The following is a 19,889-nucleotide window of genomic DNA, read 5'->3' on the forward strand; positions in this document are numbered from 1 at the left end:
AATTATTTTATCATAATTATTATTTGATGCAGTTTATAAGAAACAGCTGTAAGTTGGCCTGTTGTGTACGTAACGAGCCCTAGAAAGAGTCCTATATGGATAACTAGGCCTCCAGTTGTAACTTATACATGGAAGTTACTTGATATAAAAGACAAACTGAAGTTTGAATTAGTTTGTATGGGATTAAAAATAGAAGTCTCTGAAGTGGGGAATGGGAGTGTGTAGCATGGGAAGTATTGTTTTAGGAAGTAGTTGAAAGTTTGGGTAGGTTGTTTTTTTTTTTAAAGGAATTTGATCCAAGAGCCATCAAAAGTTTAGTTCCATTTTTCCTCTATTTTCCACATCTCCAATAGCTCATATATGGGAACTTTTTTTGTATTTTGATTATTACAAGACAGAAACCTGAGTAGATATTCACTGAATAAAACTGTTGTAGAATATTTGTTGCCAACAGACCAACCTTGCCGTTGCTGGAATATGAACAATTTTTATTTTGTTATTAATGATTTTTTATACTACATATGAATAGTTAATCCTTTACTTGATTTAGTCTAAAACCTAGCATGTATTTTTGCTAATAACATGAAACAGTGAAATCTGATTAATAGAAATAATTATTAGTTTATGATACATTGCCTTCAAATGGTTTTAGCATACTTAAATGTAGACTCTTTACATTCTTTGCATAATGGCATTTATTTTTCTTCTCTTTTAGGCTAAATGCTCATTTTGAAGTAAATCCAGATTGTTCTGTCTCTCGAGCAGAAATGTACTCTGAGTACCTCTCAACTTGTAGTAAATTAGCTCGTGGTGGAATCCTAACATCAACCGGATTTTATAAATGTCTTAGGTAGGAGACATAGTTCTTAACTTTAAATAGTTAATTTATATTACATACAACACCTCTTGTTTTTGAGAAAATATTATCTGTTTTTAAATATCTCCACTACTTGAAATTTCATATAGTTGGTTTGTAGTATGGTAGAAGTTTAAATACAAGAGAATACATATTGTGTTTGCGTTTGAACATTATGAGGTTTATCAAAGAAAAAGAAGGAAGAAATTAAGTTTGCTTTTTTCCAACCTACTTTTATATGTTGAAGACATGACTTTTGCTCTTTTTAACCTTGAATAATGGTTTATAACTAATACTGTCTTCAAATATCAAGGCTCTTTGAAGTTTTGCAAAGTTCATAAAATAGGCATTACCTATATGCAGCTTTTTTGTTAATTATATATGCAGTAAAATTGTTTAAACCCAACAAGGTTAATATTAATAATGACTTTAAAAATTGGAGAACTGATCTTTATTTCTTTCTTTGCTTCCCACTCTTGCATAATATAACCATAGTATCATACTGGTTCATACATAAATGGCCCTGAATATATTGCTGCTGTTCATGTAAACATTGTTAGAAGTTAGCATTTTCTTAGTGTGCTAGTTATCAAAACTGAGTATCTATGTACTTTACAGAACGGTCTTTCCAAATCATACAGTGAAGAGAGTAGAGGATTCCAGTAACAACGGGCAGGCTCATATTCATGTAGTAGGAGTAAAACGGAGGGCTATACCACTTCCCATTCAAATGTACTATCAGCAGCAACCAGTTTCTACTCCTGTTGTTCGTGTTGATTCTGTTCCTGATATATCTCCAAGTCCTTCACCTGCAGGTATCAATTTTTATTGTTTTAAATATTGCCAATTTTTATACATTTTTTAAATGTAGGACTTTTACTTGTTTTTCTAGTAGCATTTTCTTATTCTATTACTTAATCATATTCATATGATGCAAAGTTGTTAGATATTAATTTCTTAAAACTGTTTTCTCTTGAATTAAGTAAAATAATTCCTTCATGCAGCTTTTCAATCATTTCATTATGAATTTTGACTTTTCCCCCATATTTTCAGGAATCCCTCATGGACCACAAACTGTAGGAAACCATTTTCAGAGGACTCCTGTTACCAACCAATCTTCAAATTTGACTGCAACACAAATATCTTTTCCAGTACAAGGTGTTCACACTGTGGCACAGACTGTTTCAAGAATTCCACCAAACCCTTCAGTTCATACCCACCAGCAGCAAAATGCTCCAATGACTGTCATTCAAAATAAAGCTCCAATTCCTTGTGAAGTTGTTAAGGCTACAGTAATCCAGAATTCTATACCCCAGACAGCAGTTCCTGTTAGTATTGCTGTGGGAGGAGGAGCTGCACAGAGTTCTGTCGTTCAGAATCATAGTACAGGGCCACAACCTGTTGCAGTTGTAAATTCCCAGGCATTGCTTCACCATCCATCTGTAATTTCACAACAGTCTCCATTGCACACAGTGGTACCAGGACAAATACCTTCCGGCACTCCTGTTACGGTAATTCAACAAGCTGTCCCACAGAGTCATATATTTGGCAGAGTACAGAACATACCACCATGTACTTCTACAGTTTCACAGGGTCAACAGTTAATCACCACATCACCCCAACCTGTGCAAACTTCATCTCAACAAACATCAGCTGGTAGCCAGCCACAAGACACTGTTATCATAGCACCCCCACAGTATGTAACAACTTCTGCATCCAATATTGTCTCAGCAACTTCAGTACAGAATTTTCAGGTAGCTACAGGACAAATGGTTACCATTGCTGGTGTCCCTAGTCCACAACCCTCAAGAGTAGGGTTTCAGAACATTGCACCCAAACCTCTTCCTTCTCAGCAAGTTTCATCAACGGTGGTACAACAGCCTATCCAACAACCGCAGCAGCCAACCCAACAAAGTGTAGTGATCGTAAGCCAGCCAGCTCAACAAGGTCAGACTTATGCACCAGCCATTCATCAAATTGTTCTTGCTAATCCAGCAGCTCTTCCAGCTGGTCAGACAGTTCAGCTAACCGGACAACCAAACATAACTCCATCTTCCTCACCATCACCTGTCCCAGCTTCTAATAACCAAGTCCCTACTGCTATGTCATCTTCTTCCACCCCTCAGTCACAAGGACCACCTCCTACTGTCAGTCAAATGCTATCTGTGAAAAGGCAGCAACAGCAGCAGCATTCACCAGCACCCCCACCCCAACAGGTACAAGTACAAGTTCAGCAGCCACAACAAGTACAGATGCAAGTTCAGTCACAGCAAACAAATGCAGGAGTTGGTCAGCCTGCTTCTGGTGAGTCGAGTCTGATAAAACAGTTGCTGCTTCCAAAGCGTGGTCCTTCAACTCCAGGTGGTAAGCTTATTCTCCCAGCTCCACAGATTCCTCCCCCTAATAATGCAAGAGCTCCAAGCCCTCAGGTGGTATACCAGGTGGCCAATAACCAAGCAGCAGGTTTTGGAGTGCAGGGGCAAACTCCAGCACAGCAGCTATTGGTTGGGCAGCAAAATGTTCAGTTGGTCCAAAGTGCAATGCCACCCACAGGGGGAGTGCAAACCATGCCTATCTCAAACTTACAAATATTGCCAGGCCCACTGATCTCAAATAGCCCAGCAACCATTTTCCAAGGGACTTCTGGCAACCAGGTAACTATAACAGTTGTGCCAAATACAAGTTTTGCAACTGCAACTGTGAGTCAGGGAAATGCAACTCAGCTCATTGCTCCAGCAGGAATCACCATGAGCGGGACCCAGGCAGGAGTTGGACTTCAGGTGCAAACACTTCCAGCCACCCAGGCATCTCCAGCTGGACAATCATCTTGTACTACTGCTACTCCCCCATTCAAAGGTGATAAAATAATTTGCCAAAAGGAGGAGGAAGCAAAAGAGGCAACAGGTTTACATGTTCATGAACGTAAAATTGAAGTCATGGAGAACCCGTCTTGCCGACGAGGAACTATGAACACCAGCAATGGGGATACAAAGGAAAATGAAATGCAGGTGGGAAGTCTTTTAAATGGGAGAAAGTACAGTGACTCAAGTCTACCTCCTTCAAACTCAGGGAAAATTCAAAGTGAGGTTAATCAATGCTCACTAATCAGTAATGGGCCATCGTTAGAATTAGGTGAGAATGGAGCACCTGGAAAACAGAACTCAGAACAAATGGACATGCAGGATATCAAAAGTGATTTGAGAAAACCCCTAGTTAATGGAATCTGTGATTTTGATAAAGGAGATGGTTCTCATTTAAGCAAAAACATTCCAAATCACAAAACTTCCAATCATGTAGGAAATGGCGAGATATCTCCAATGGAACCACAAGGGACTTTAGATGCCACTCAGCAAGATACTGCCAAAGTTGATCAACTAGAAAGAATTTCTAATGGACCTATATTAACTTTGGGTGGTTCACCATCTATGAGCAGTATACAGGAGGCTTCAAATGTGGCAACACAGCAATTTAGTGGTACCGATTTGCCCAATGGACCTCTAGCTTCAAGTTTGAATTCAGACGTGCCTCAGCAACGCCCAAGTGTAGTTGTCTCACCACATTCTACAACCTCTGTTATACAGGGGCATCAAATCATAGCAGTTCCTCACTCAGGATCAAGAGTGTCCCATTCTCCTGCCCTATCATCTGACGTTCGGCCTACAAATGGCACAGCAGAATGCAAAACTGTTAAGAGGCCAGCAGAAGATAATGATAGGGAAACAGTCACAGGAATCCCAAATAAAGTAGGCGTTAGAATTGTTACAATCAGTGACCCCAACAATGCTGGCTGCAGTGCAACAATGGTTGCCGTGCCAGCAGGAGCAGATCCAAGCACTGTAGCTAAAGTAGCAATAGAAAGTGCTGTTCAGCAAAAGCAGCAGCATCCACCATCATACATACAGAATGTGGCCCCACAGGTAAGTCATTCTGCTATCGCATTGTTCTTTCAAAAATTTAGATTTGGAAGTACAATTTTAGGGGAAATGTACTGTTTTTTATGTCTCACATTGCAGTTAATTGTATTAGCTTATCAAGGTACTCAAACTGTTGTGCTTTTCTTTTTCTTTTTTTTTCGTAGTGTTAAACAGTTTACAGTTGTTAACTTTAGCATATGGTTTAAAGACCCTTTCTATTTTGCTATAGACCCAAATTAGTAATTTTATAGATCCGAGATAGAGAAACACTTGTAATCTAACATCTTTTGGAGAATTTTTGAAATGTAACTTAGTCTCCTTTTGGAGTTTGAGGTGGGGGATGTTACTAAAAGTACTCTAAAAGGGAATTTCTGTATTTGATTTGACACAAGTGTTTTTTGGCTCTTTTTAAAGTACTTTTGTAAAAAAGATGAACCTCATAAGAATTTTATCAAGTGTGTTTTGTAATATTTATGTATTGAATTAGTATCCTTATTTTTTTAAAGGTATTATAATTTCAATTTGTTTGAGTTGTTCTGTTACTAATTTTGTGTTTTTTATTCCTTTGCTCTACTGTCATGTTTCTGCTATTCTCTTTTTAATGCCTACCATTCCATCTTCATGCCTTTGTAGATAAATGTGTTTTCTACGAACAGTGCTACTGTATTGAGGGTCCAATGAACCTGTAAAGATTTTAAGGACAATCCTGTAATTTCCACTGGAGCTAGGGGTTCACTTCACAGTTGTCTCTCACCTATTTTCTGGATTACTTCTCCTTCACTCTCTTTCTAATTACTACTTGTCCAGAACCTTCTGTGACTATTGCCAACTCTGCTAGACTCTTTTGGCATGAGTTTCTTCTCTGCACTTAATGGTGAAGACAGCAGATCTTTGGCCACTGTTGTGTTGATACCAAATCTAGGTGTGAGGGAAGGGGAGGCAGCAAATTGAAGTAATTATTGGTAAATATGTAGTTATTGCCATTTTATTATTTACTTTTTTGATCTCTTTTTTTCTTTTTAAAGAAATCCCTTTAACATTTCTTGTAATACTGGTTTGGCAGTAATGAACTTGAACTTTTTCTTGTCTAGGAAGGTCTTTATCTCTCCTTTGATTTTAAATGATAGCATTGCTGGGTCCAGTAATCTTGGCTTGTAGGTTCTTGCTTTTCATTCTTTTGAATATTTTGTGCCAATCCCTTCTGGCCTGCAAGTTTCTTTTGAGAAATCATCTACAGTCTTATGGGAGCTCCCTTGTAGATAACTAACTGCTATTCTCTTGCTGTTTTTAAGATTCTGTCTCTTACCTTTGGCATTTAATTAGGATGTGTCTTGGTGTGGGCCACTTTCTTTGGGCCTTTTTTTGTTTGGGACTCTCTGCACTTCTCAGGCTTGTATAACTATTTCCTTTGCCAGATTAGGGAATTTTTCCATCATTATTTTTTCAGATACTGGGTTTTCAATTTCTTTCTCTCTTCTCCTTCTGTTATCCCTATGATGCAAATGTTGATATGCTTGATGTTGTTCCAGAGGCCCTTAAACTATTCTCATTTTTTTGGATTCTTCTTTCTTGTTGCTGTTGTTGCTGTTCTGATTGGGGTTTTTTTTTTCTGCTACCTTATCTTCTAAATCGATCCTCTGCTTCGTATAATCTGTTGATTCCTCTTAAGGTGTTCTTCATTTTAGTTATTCTTCGATTCTTACTGGTGCTTCTTTGTTGTCTCTCTCCATTTTTATGTTTCCAATCTCTTTGTTGATGTTCTCGCTGAGATCATTTAGCATCCTTATAACTAGTGTTTTGAATTCTGCATCTGGTATGCTTGTCTACATTTTGTTTAGTTCTTTTTCTGGATATTTGTTCTTTTCTTTCATTTGAGACATGTTTCTTTGTCTCCTCATTTTGGCTGCCTCCCTGTGTTTGTTTCTTTGTCTTAAGTAGAGCTGCTATGTCTCCTGGTTTTCGTAGAGTGGCCTTATGTGGTAGGTGTCATATGTGGCCCAGTGGCACAGTCTTCTTGATCACCTGAGCCGGGTGCTTCAGGTATGTCCCTTCTGTGGGATGTGTGTGCCCTCCTGTTGTAATTGAGCCTTGATTGCTATTTGCACTTCAGTGGGAGGGATTGACTCTCAGGCTGCTTGTTTGTGAGGACAGGCCATGACTACAGTGGAGGAGCTGTTGTGCAGGGGCTTACCCTAAGGAGCAGGATTCATGTTAACGGGGCTCTGATGCCTGCCAAGTCTGCCCTTTGGGTGTGTCATTTGTGGAGAAGGTTGGGTGGTATTCTGGTGTGGTCTGAAGCTAGCCACCATGCATATTGGTTCTGGGGCCTTTTGGGAGGGGCTCTGCAGACCAAGTTCAGCATTAGCTGATGCCATGCCTGGGGCCACTTGATATGAGCTTCTTGTATTGGGGGTAGAGAAGCCTGGGAGAGGCCAAGCTATGAACTGAGGTTGGGTGCTGCTAGTGCTGGGCTTGGGGCTGCTTAGCAAGTGGTACAGGGTACACCGAGGCCAGATGCTGCTTATTTGGGGTTTGTGAACATTTGAGAGATTTTAGGAAAGTCTGAAGCATGAGCCAAGACAGGCTGTTTGTATTGAAAAGCCCATGAAAGCAACACAGGGTCTCAGGGAAACTCCTGGTGTTAGCCAGGTGAATGGAGACTCAGATATGGAGCCTGCCTGCATGTGCAGACTGAGTGAGAGGAGGGCTCAAAAAAGGAACAATGGCTTCTGCCAGTACTTCTGTCTGAAGTCTGACCATTCAGTTCTCATAAGTTCCCAGCACTGAAGCTCAGAGCAAGTGAGTCTGTCAGCGAGTAAGTCAATTCATGGTCCCTTTAAGAAGAATGTCTGGAACTTTAGCAGCCCTCTGTCTCACTCAGCCACAGTCTATGGTGATTTTCACAGCCAGAAGTTATGGGGACTTCTCTTCCCGGCACTGGAACTCAGAGCTGGGGAACCTGGGTGGGGCTGGAACCCCTCATTCCTCACTGGGGACCCCACAACTGAGATATTCCTCCCAATTTTTGACCGCCACAAGTGTGTGGGACCAGCTTGTTTTGCATCTTTGCCCCTTCTGCTAGTCTTGATGTGGCTTTTTCTGTATATCCTTAGTTATAGGACTTCTGTTCAGCCATACTTCAGGTGGTTTTCAATAATGGTTGTTCTGTAGTTTAGTTGTAATTTTTATGCATTCATGGGAGGAGGCAAGCATAGAGTTTACCTACTTCGCCATCTATACCAGAAGCCCCAATCTAAATTTCTTTATATATTCTTAACATTTTGTTTTTAGACTTTGGTTTAACATCATCTTACATGTGAATTGGTACCTTAAATGGAATAGATAAAATTGAGGATTTTAAATGTGACTTTTTAGCCAAACTTTGTTATTTCCACCATTTCAAGGGCTCTAGGGATATTAAGGAGGCACCTGGACCCCAAAAAGGGACTTCCACACTTGCATAATGCCCAGCGGTAGAAAGACTGCAGGAAAACGTCCCTGCGAAAATGGCCAACACATAATCATTTGTAATACCATCATTATTTTATTTTTCTTTTCTCAATCTTATTCCTTCTCACTCCCATTAATCAACTGTTAATTTGATTTACAGGAAAAAAAAAAGACAAATAAAGGAGAAAGATATATAAAAGTAAATGATATAACCATAGATTTTTTATTTAAGTAGTATATAGTTGTGTACTATATGCAAATACAAAATAAATTATACCTACTTCAAGACAAATTTCTTTATTTGTAATTGCCTTTTTTTATTCTGTTATATTTGCAAGTTAAAGTGAAACGGGCTACTGTTTCTGAAAGCCCTTCCCTCTTCCACTATTCATGAATCGATATATTCTGGAAGTATAAAAATAGATTGGCATATAGAAAAATAAAAATAAAGAAATGAAACAAACTTTAGTTACAAATACCTAAAGCCTTGCCTTTTTCAGGAGCATGTAAAACATATATTGAACATAACTTATCTCTCTTAATCCCATGGTCTGATGACATGCCAAATTCTTGTATATAAAAATAGTCTACTTAAGGATGTACCTATTTAAGGTATTTTATGTATGATGATATTATATAACACTGTGTGTATTGATATCTTCGTGATCTTTTCCTTCCTTTGTATACTACTATATCTTCTCTCTTAAGAATGTGATTTATTTAAAATAGCTGTATTCTTTATTTCTAAAATTGGTATTTGGTTGGCATGTAGAAATTTGAGCTTAAAAGGCTACCTGAGTCTTATCAGGAAGCAGATCTGTAGCCTTAAGGGGGCAGCATTTAGTCATAGCCATAGAACATTTTAGCAAGAGCCATGAGAATATCATTTCAATGTTTTTTTAAGAGTACTAGTGCTCAGATTTGTAGACTAGTAGCATATTGTAATAACTAAGAAAGGTATTACCACCAAACATAATTTTTTGTTTACATTCTAAAATGTTCTTTCAAGAGAGGCTTGGATTATATTTTCTAGATTTATATTTATTGTGAGAAAAAAACTTGGTAGTTTAAGAAAATAATCCCTTATGTTTCATTGATCTACTTAGCTCTGTTTAATTCTTTTTTGTTTGTTACTTTTTATTGTGAAAAATTTTTTGAAACACACAAAAGTTGCTCAATAAGGCACCATGTATTCATCACCAAGAATCAAATATTATCACCATTTTGCCTTTCTAGTTTCATCTATTCCCCACCACCATCATTTTTTTTCCTTGAGTACTTTAAAGTAAATCCAAAACATTATTTCATTTCACCAATAAATATTTCAGTATATATTTATCTAATAGTTAAATACTTTTAAATATGTACCTCCATAATACCAAATCACACCTAACAAAAAAAGTAATTTCTTAATATTATCTGACACCTAATTTATGTTTAGTGTTCCCTAGTCGTGTTAAAAACTTTTTTTAAACAACTTGCTCAAATTAGGATTCACAAGTTTTCTACACATTGCCTTTATCTTTTATTCTTAATGTAACAGCTTGGAGTAACTTCAGTCATCTTTGCCACATCTCTCATTTGGGTTAAAATACCAATGTTTCCCTGTTAAATTTTCTATGTTATACCAGTAAGAGTTCCACAATTAAAAGAAAACACCAAGTAAGATAAAAATTTCTTAGCACTTATCAAAATAAAAATGAGCTTAATTTACAAATATATGACAAGATAATAAAATGGCTAATTTAAAAGGTCATAGTGTAAGGAATCAGAATGTTCATTCTGAGGGAGTATGATACTTCTGACAAATTTACACTTTAAAATTTTGAGATATTTGTAACTTGTCATTCATCAGTACTTGTATTTGCTGCAACTGATCCTCTTGGGTACTACCACTTAGTAGAATTTCTTGGGTTTTTAATGTAATATTTTCATTTCATATGAACAGTTTGGCTAATTTTTTTTGATAGATTGATTATAATGTTATTGTCCCTTTTTTTCCTTCTGGCCCTCTTTTTTTTTTCCTGTCTGCTTTCTCACCATCAGTTTTTATGCCTTTAAAACTTTGCAGGTAAATGAATGATTGTCAGATCCATGTTTCCAGCATTCACTTCTTTTGATAGACATTTGTAGTTTTTGATCTGTCACTGTCCCCGAAGTGAACTCATCATCTTTCCTCGAAAATATGGTTTCCCTTCTGGACTTCTCTATTAGCATAATAATAATAACAATAACAACAACAACAACAACAACAATGGTCACTTATTGAGAATCTAAAGTTAGGCTCTCCATATATAAGTTCTTTAGTCTTCTCACCATCTCATAAGTTAGGTTGTATTATACTTTAGAGATGAGGGAACTGAGGATCAAGAGAAGTAGGTTGCCCAAGGTTATATAACTAGTTAAAAGACAGATTGAAATTTGCATCCTGATCTGTCAAGCTGGGAAGCCCACATCCCATCCATGCATGTGTATGTATTCTCACTAACAATATTATAAAATCTTAAGGGTGAGATCCTGTTATAGAAACAGTTTCAATCATATCCCAAAAGTAGTGTTTTTTTTTTTCTTAAAGCTTAGGTCAAAAGTACTAATGACTTCACATTTCCAAGAACTTTCACTTTCAGCATTTTATTCTCTTCCTTTTTTCATTTTTATACTATAGCTTTATGTTTGTGGGGTTTTTTTGTGTTTTTCTTTTTTGTAGTATGGCTCTTAAACTGAAGTTTTCAGTAATTTTTAACTTAGTTTTGTCCAACTGTTTCCAATATTACATTATACATGAACAAGTATATTTAATATTTTATCAGAGTTTAAATTTATTTTCATTAAACTGCTTTAAAAATGGTGTGCTACCATTTCTATGAAATATTCGATATTATTTTTCCATTTGCGGTATGTTATGAATGAAATCTGAGTTAAGGATTCAAAGAAAATGTATTGCCTCAAATTAGTTTAAGCTATCGTGTAATTATTTACGTATGTGTTTTTCAAAGAGAAAGGGATGGGATATAGAAAAAAACATAGTTTATATTTAAAAAGCCTATACCTACAATTAGTATCTTTTCTATTATTCATCAAAAGTTATAACGGAGCAGTTTTAAAGACTAAAGTTGTTAGTTAAAACAGCTTACTGCAAAGTAATGTTTACAACATTCTACTTATATGGTTACATCATTTTTAACTCTTGAAATTTTCTTTGCTTTCTACTATACACATTCATTAAAAAACCTAAAAGGAAATATTATGCAAAGAAATAGTAATTTGCAGTTGAGTAGTTCTTGTAAAGAATATATATAAGTAAATCAAGTGGGTACATTTGTAGTAGATTTCTCATTTTAATCTATAATTGTTTTACTGCCTAATTTTATTATTATAAAAAAAATCTTAATTCTATATTATGTATATTCTATAAAAATAACAATGTGATCTTGCCTCTGTGTTTCATCTGAAATAAAAGAATCTGACTTTCTAAATATTATTGTAAAAATAGTTATCTTTCTAAATAATTTTTAAATTATTTTTAAAAGATAATCATTAAAACTACAAATGTAAATTTTATGTTAGAAGTGCATAACTATCACTGTAATCAAATTTATAAGCTTATACTGTAAAATATGAATAGTTTTGGTTTTCAGTGTCATCTCACAAACTATGTGGTTGTGCTTCTTCACAGAACACTCCTATGACGCCTTCACCAGCTGTTCAAGTGCAGAGCCAGCCTAACAGTTCTCAGCCATCTCCATTCAGTGCATCTAGTCAACATGGGGATTCAGTAAGAAAACCTGGACATAACTTCATGTGTCTATGGCAGTCTTGTAAAAAGTAAATGGCACTTTTATTTGACATACATAAATGTTCTTTGTTTTAGAATGTTTTATATTCAAATTTGTTATCTAGAGTTTTATGAAAATTTAATGTTGAAACCACTAACTTTTAGCAAAAATATTTTCTATTAAGAGTGATGTTTATGTAGATCCATTGGCACCTAAGCTAAGAAATTAGTATAAATGATGGAAAGATCATCATTGATTAATGGTAGATTATTGGGAATAGGAAAGTATTAATTTTTAACAAAAGAATTTGATTCTATATTTGGCTGTGAAAAGAGATAGATTTTTTATTTTGACTTGAAGTTAGTGGTGGCTGTAGAATTTCTATGTAGTAGAAACTTAATAATATTAGGAAGAATGGCTTATCTTAAATTTGAGTTTTGGATGGATACCCCATGAAAATTCTTTTTAAAGGCATATCATCTTACAATTTAATAACTGAAACAAACTGTGAGTAGAACTGAACTTCTTAAACATGGCTTTCTTAAACTCGAAAGAAAACTTGAGGATAATATTGGTTAAAATAAAATCTTAGTTCCTTTAACAGTACTTAGCCAAGACCTTTTTCCTTGTCACTTTTTAGAGTTCCAGGACTAAAGTACTTCACATTTCCAAGGTACTTGTTTTAATAGACTAGTACCTTTATCTTTTAGATATCAAAAATTCTATTTCACTTTTTCTGATAGCAGAAATTACTATGTCCTTTTAAAAATTACATTTGCTATTCATAATTTTTATTACATCTTATAAATAGTCGCTGTAAACTTCATGCACAGATTACAGATTTGTTGTAAGATTGTAGGCTATCAGTATAGCCTAGGGATTGTTAACATTATGCAAAATTTCTTTGGACAGTATTTATCAAACTTTAAATCTCACCACAGTCATGGGGTCATGAGATCATTTCAGCAAGTCTCTACCAGTGGTTTTTACTTGTTTTCCTTTTCAGTGAAAAAATGAATTAAGTATATTAGATTCCATCATGTTAGTAACAGTAATGTTTCCAGTTACATATGTATATTATATATATCTATGTGTGTTCTAGATGATAGCGTGTAATGTTTGTCAAAGTTGTTTAAAAATCCGTGATTTATGTTGTCTCTGATTCTTTCCTTCATTTATTTCAACCATCTCTTTTTTTATTTTAGAGATTTTTTCCCCCCACCTTCATGGCAAATACTAGCTGATGGAGTAGGTAGTTAGCTAATGCTGTTCGTTGACTAAAAAGTTTAAGAATAGCTGCTTTACATGAAGGGTTTAGAGTATTTCAAGAAAAAAAAAATTTGCTGGAAGAGTAAATGGGCAGCAGTTTTCCATCTTGCTAGTAGGATCATTATTACAAAATTTGATGATGTACCTTTTCTTTGTTAGTCTTTTCTGTATAAGACTCAACAGGCTTCTTAGAGCCATTTTTAGGTACTGCATTAGTAGTAAGTTCAGTTTTATTTTGCAGATATTTATGGAGCACCTTCTAGAAGGGTGCATGTGCTAGGTGCTGGAAATAAGATCAATCTCAACTCTTAGAAAGGCAGATTTAAAAAAAAGAAATTATGGTATAAATAAGTGCTGTAATAAGATCATTTCATACTGTTATTAGCAGCATAGTGGACAGTTAATGTAATGCTGGGATGGTTGAGAAAGTTTCAACAGGCATTACTTTTGAGTTGGGTCTTGATTAATGAGTAGACATTTATCATGCAAAAATGATTCTAGTCAGAATAGCAAGTGCAGGGAATTATAGAAGAAGCTAGTATGCCCAGGTAACTAAGAGAAGCTTAAGATACCAAGAGCATAAGGACATGAAGAGAGTGAGTAACGGCTTTTATTATTCATATTTAGTTTCTACAGTTCTAATTGGGAAAAATACTTGTTATAGTTATTGTCCACTAAGTGGCTATGTTCTAATTTCTTTAACATTAGATCAAAAATATTAACAACCTTCCTTGTTTCCATAAGCTTTAGACTAAAATTATTTCCTTCACTGATACATTACTATGAAATGCTTAATATTTAATGTTGAAATCACTGTGTGCTTTTTTCTTTTTATAGAATTGAAAGTGACTTTTAATATATGTTTAACCTGTTTTTAGTTATATAGTATGACCATACTTTACATGGTCTTTTGTATTTGTAATTTTTCTTTGCTGTATATAATATAGATTCTTTTCAATGAGCCACCAACTCTTACATCACATTATCAGTAATCTCTAAAAAATGGGGACCCTACTCTTTACACATAATCTACACCTCTACAGAAAAATAACATTAATTTCTTCAATATTATGAGTTCTTCACATATCCAGTCAGTGTTTACATATCTCCAACTGCCTTTTGTTTATTTAGTTTGAATTGGAATCTAAGATTCAGACATTGCCTCTGATTGAGAAGCTGGTTAAGTCTCTTTTAATCCTTCCATCTCTCTTTAATCTTTTTCTTTGCAATTTTTTTGTTGATAAAAGCAGGTCATTTTTCCCGTAGAGCATCACAATCTAGATTTTGCTGGTATTGTTTGGCATGGTACTCTAACCCTGTATTTTCTATAAGTTGGTCCACATTTTTTTTATCAGATTCTGGTTTGATTTTTATAACACCTGTTTTAGAAATGGCATTGTGTACTTCCATCTCTCTCTCTTTTTGTGAGGTAAATAGCCATTGAAAATCATTGCCTAAATCCATTATTTCATTGAGAGTTTTAAAATGTAAAAATTCCCCTTTTATTAACTCTTTAATTTCTCTGAGAAATAGTTTCTAGAGAAAAGGCTAGGTTATTGGTTATTTCTCTTATTTATCAATTTTTAAAATAATGAGCTATTGACTAACACTACACAAAAGTGACCATAAGGCTTGGTTTTTTGTTTATTTGTTTGTTTTTGATTTTAGTATCATTATAAACAGACTTATGAATTTAAACTTACTTGAGTTATTTCAATCCATTACAGTTATTATATCCTTGATGTTCAATTTGTCCCATCTTTGGCCAGTGAAGGCCTATTAAACTGATTCCAAGTTCTTTTGTTGTGATCTTAATATAAATCTTTGATAGCTTACTTGCTTTTTCTTAGACAAACTGTTCCAGTCTTATCTTGTATAGAGTAAAGTATGAATCTAGCTTTATTTTTTTCCAAATAGCTAACATATTAACAAGTTCATCTTTCCCTTAGGCTTCTGAATCGCCACCTTTATATGTACTAAATTCCTATATGCTTTTTCTATTTCTGGATTACTTGTTATCCCACTGGTCTCTGTCCTTACCATATCTACACTTTAAATTTTAATGTAGGATATGGCAAGTTCCCCTTTCTAATTTTTCTTTTTCAGAGTGTTTCTCATTATCTTTTCAAGCACATATCTTGTACCAGGCACTGTACTGCTTTTTGAAATTAAAATGATGTATAATTCAGACTTTGTACCTGAACGGGTATTTGTTCTTCCAAATGAACTTTAGAACGTGTTTAGAGATCCCCCCACAAAAAAAAAAAAAAAACATGTTGGGACTTTCATTGTAGTTGCTTTTAGTGAGTAGGTATTTTTGTTTGTGTTTTGATAGTGAACATTTTTCCAATATCGATTTTTCCCTTACAAGAAAAAGGTGTCAGCCCATGGTATTATAGTCTTTTATATACCCAGCTTGAATGTTTTCCTCACGTAAATTCTGCAACTTTATTAAGTTGTGGTTCTTATTTTTTGTTGCTATCGTAAATGATCTTAACTTCTGTTACATTTTTAAACTAACGGTTGTTTTCTATATACCTCTCACTCAATTAGAATATCTAATGTTTCCAGAACAGTTATATAATAGTCGTGATAATATTCATCCTTTTAAAAAAATTAATGGACTATTTTTAGAACAGTTTTAGGTTTATGGAAAAATTGAGCAAATAGTGCAGAGAGCTCTCATATACTTCCTCTTCCTTACATAGAAACCCCTAATGTTAACATCTTGAATTAATGTTGTACCTATGTTATGATTGATGAGTAATATTTATATGTTATTAACTAAAGTCCATAGTTCCCATTAGGTTTCAGTCTTTGTGTTATACAGTTCTGTTGATTTTGATAATACATTATTTCATTATCTACATTACAGAATCATACAGAATAGTTTCACCACCCTGAAAATCCCCTATGTTCTGCCTTTTCCAGAATGTCATATAGTTGGACTCATTCAGTATGTAGCCTTTTAAAGACTGGCTTCTTTCATTCAGCAATATGTATTTAAGGTTCCTCCATGTCTTTTCTGGCTTGATAGCTCATTTCTTTTTATTGCTAAATAATATTCCATTGTAAAGATGTACCATTTTGCTTATCTATTCACCTATTGAAGGACATTTTGGTTGCTTCTGGTTTTTGGCAGTAATATATGAAGCTGCTATAAAAGTTTGTGTACACATAATTTTTCAACTCATTTGGGCTAATACTTAGGATTATAATTGCTTGATTATGTGATGACTCTGTTTAGCATTGTACGAAACTGCCAAACTGTTTTGAAAAGTGGCTATACCATTTTGCATTTCTGCCAGCAATGAATGAGAGTTCCTCTTGCTCCACATCCTCATCAGCATTTAGTATTGTCAGTTTTTTAGATTTTAGCCATTCTAAGAGTTGTGTACTGCGTCTCTGTTTTAATTTGTATTTCCCTATTCAAAGATGTTTAGTTTCTTTTCTTGTGCTTATTTATTATCTATATATTTGATGGGTGTGATTATGTTTAGAGTATTAAATATAACATTGAAATGCTTAAATTGTACAAATCCGCTTTCATACTACATTTCAAATGTGAACTATTATTTCATCCCCATATTCAGATTTAATGGAGGATACACATTTTAAAGGCATATCTAAACAAGGTTCCTGAGAATACATTTTCTATTTTGCTAATGTCAAATATGTGACTGCTTCACAGACCAGGAGCTTAATAGGAGTTGGTACTGGGAGATCAAAGAGCAAATACAGAAATCCTTTTTATTATTATGAACATTACTAATATTGTTATCATTATCAGTTATTAGAAGGAAGGGGGGTAGAGTCACAGACAATTGGTTTTGGCTGTCCCTCCATTAGAACCCCTTCCGATGTTTGAGATATTTCCCATAAATTGAGTCTTATTAGGGAGCAAGAAATACCTCTCTCTACAAAAGCCAAAAAAAAAAAAAAAAGGCCGAATACTTGCTTCTTTCCCCATTGCCTTTTCAGAAATAAGCCCATCAGTAAGTCAGTGGCTTCTGCCTGTGGCTTTGAAATCTGGACGGTGGCAAAGAAGCTTAGAATGGAGGATTCATTCCTGTAGCACCAGCAACATTGAATTTCCAGGAACACCAGTACTGATTTTAGGCTGTCTAGTTTGCATTTGTTATTGTTAGTTCTATATTAAGGCAATAAATTAAGTTTTTTTAGTAGTGAAATTAGTCACCTTTTCTTCCATTTTGAACTTTTACAACTGAACATAATAAAATTAGGTTAGTCTCTCAACAAGATTGTTGATTGTTGATTTGGGATCTTCCACTCCAAATTTTAGCTGCTTGTTACTAAATCGTGTTTGAGTATAGAATAATGCATTCCTTTGATATTTCTTTTGCCATAGATTATTATATATGCAAAACAATTAGATGTCAAGGGTTGAGGTAAAAGTTAACTGTTCTACTAATAATATATCCTTTTTTTAAACTAAAATGTTTCCAGTGTAGACTTTCGATGTATAAGTATTATCATTTATGTGCATTTATTAACATTTAAATGCATATCTTTTAAACTAAAATTTTTCTGTAAAAAATATATATATCTCATGTGTTTTAAATCAAGTTAAAATATTTTTTTGCAGCAGGAGGGCTATTAAGAGGGATATGGAATACTTTTTAGTCATTAAAGAAAAATAGTCTGCCAGGAACTTGAGCAACTAAGAAAATTCTAAATGAAACTATCTGAACTAAAAGTGCTATTACTACCCCTTTTATTTATGTTTTAAAAACAAAGGAAACAATCTTAGCTTTATAAACACAGATGTTTGTTTTTAAATTATTCTTTTGAATGTGGTGAATTATTAAATATAATAGATAACCTTTTACATAGTTTGCAGGCTTTTAAATAATAAAATCTTAAGGTAGTAGAAAAAGTGTGCTTTATTTACTTTACTTCTGTGTTTATGAAACTTAAGAAATTGATAGTAGGAAAAGTGATAGTGTTAATCATAATATAAATTACATTAATAAAGTTAATAGTTGTTGGCTTTATTTTAGTTGATGTAGAAAGTGTTTTAACCTTAAATGGTGGCTTAGGGTAGTTGGAATCAGGAAACTTGCACCAGTAGCCTTATGTGAATAATTTGTTCAGTTAAACCAAATAGCTTTTCACTAGAATAAAAGAAGAAAGAATTTGGCTGAAGGGGATTTAAATAAAAGAATAAAAGCTAATCCTGAGCATTAGTGGTAATTATTTATGTAATGAGCAGGGGAAAGAGACTAGCCATTACAAATTGTATAGAATAATGTTATTGAAAATAATATATATCTTTGCAAGATGGCTAATGACTGTGAAAAATAGTTGGCCATTGGTCAGATATAATTACTGTAATTCATGTATTAAATATTAATGAAATTTTGCATTGCTCTGCCATATTTTAAATATAGATCCTCTTTTCTGAGAAAGTAACAGGATTAAAGAAAAAGTATTGTTTCTATTGTTTTTAGTTGGAGCAGCATACATATTGTTACACTTAAATATAGGATTCAAAAGGGCATAGTTTACGGCAGGACGCAATAGAATTCAGTATATAAGTGAAGGTGTTAACCCTGGAAATAGTGGCTACTTCTGGCTATGATCCAAGGGAAGGAAAAGATGAATAATGACAGAAGATTTAATTTAGAGAAAAAGGAAGCCCTAATAGAGTACACTTACATTCTTTCAGTTATAAGCCTTCCCCGCTCCTAGAGATGTAAAAGTGTAAGATATTGTCCCCAAATTCACAAACTCACACCACACTAACACAGGGGAAGACAAGCTCTAAAATGATAAGGTTGGAGTGGAGCAAAAGGTGAAAAAGTTTGAAGCAGTTTCTATGAAGAATGTATTCAGAAGCAGAAATTAATAAAATTGTGGGCGATGGTGAAAGTCACTTGATAATAGAGAGCATTTGGAATAGTTGTGGAAAAAGTCTCAGATTATTGGTAAAACGGGCAAGGTGAAAAGAGGTTACTAGTGCCACCACAATTGCTACTACTAGTACTGATCACGATGATATTAGCTCTCATTTATCATTGGCCTACTACTTGCCAAATAATTTTAGACATATCAAATTTAAGCCTCACAACCATCCTGAAACCTAGATTACCAATAAGTAAAATGAGTTTCAGAGACATGTTATTTAACCAGTGCTTCCATCTATGGTTGTGCACATCGGGAGGGGAGGGGATACAACCATTTACATTGTACAAGTCAGAAATTGTATATTTATTACAACAGTTTTTCAGGAGATAGCAGTAAAGTATAAGGAAGGATATTCTTTTCATTGGTACAAAGGCAACATATAGCCATACAGCAGCAGAAGCAGCAGCATACAAAATTATATTAGTCACAGTCCCAGTTTTGTTTAAAAACTCTTATACAGGGAGGGATGGAAGAAAGGAGGGACAGATGAACGAACAGACAGATGGAGAAGGCTTAAAGAAAATATACCAAAATATAAGCAGTCTGACTAATTTAAACATTTAAATCCAGATACTTCATTTAATGGATTTGGAAACCTTAACTTTTTTCCACATACATATATGATCATCGTAACTAGCTTTATTTATTATATTAGAACTTTACTTTGCATCACATGAATGATTTGTATGATTTATG

The 19,889-nt window shown here is 34.4% G+C and overlaps 1 protein-coding gene across 2 annotated transcripts in view; it reads left to right on the forward strand.

Moving 5' to 3' along the window:
• Positions 1-19,889, forward strand: part of ARID2 (AT-rich interaction domain 2) — a 126,316-nt gene that overhangs the window by 90,536 nt on the left and 15,891 nt on the right. For both annotated transcript variants that reach the window (XM_023535443.1, XM_023535442.1), the window contains exons 11-14: positions 716-850; positions 1,475-1,671; positions 1,910-4,773; positions 11,897-12,045. In XM_023535443.1, the coding sequence (XP_023391211.1) occupies positions 716-850; positions 1,475-1,671; positions 1,910-4,773; positions 11,897-12,045 (3,345 nt within the window). The remainder of the gene's footprint in view (positions 1-715; positions 851-1,474; positions 1,672-1,909; positions 4,774-11,896; positions 12,046-19,889) is intronic.

This window comes from Pteropus vampyrus, unplaced genomic scaffold (assembly GCF_000151845.1).
Source record: "Pteropus vampyrus isolate Shadow unplaced genomic scaffold, Pvam_2.0 Scaffold140, whole genome shotgun sequence".
Classification (NCBI taxonomy): Eukaryota; Metazoa; Chordata; class Mammalia; order Chiroptera; family Pteropodidae; genus Pteropus; species Pteropus vampyrus.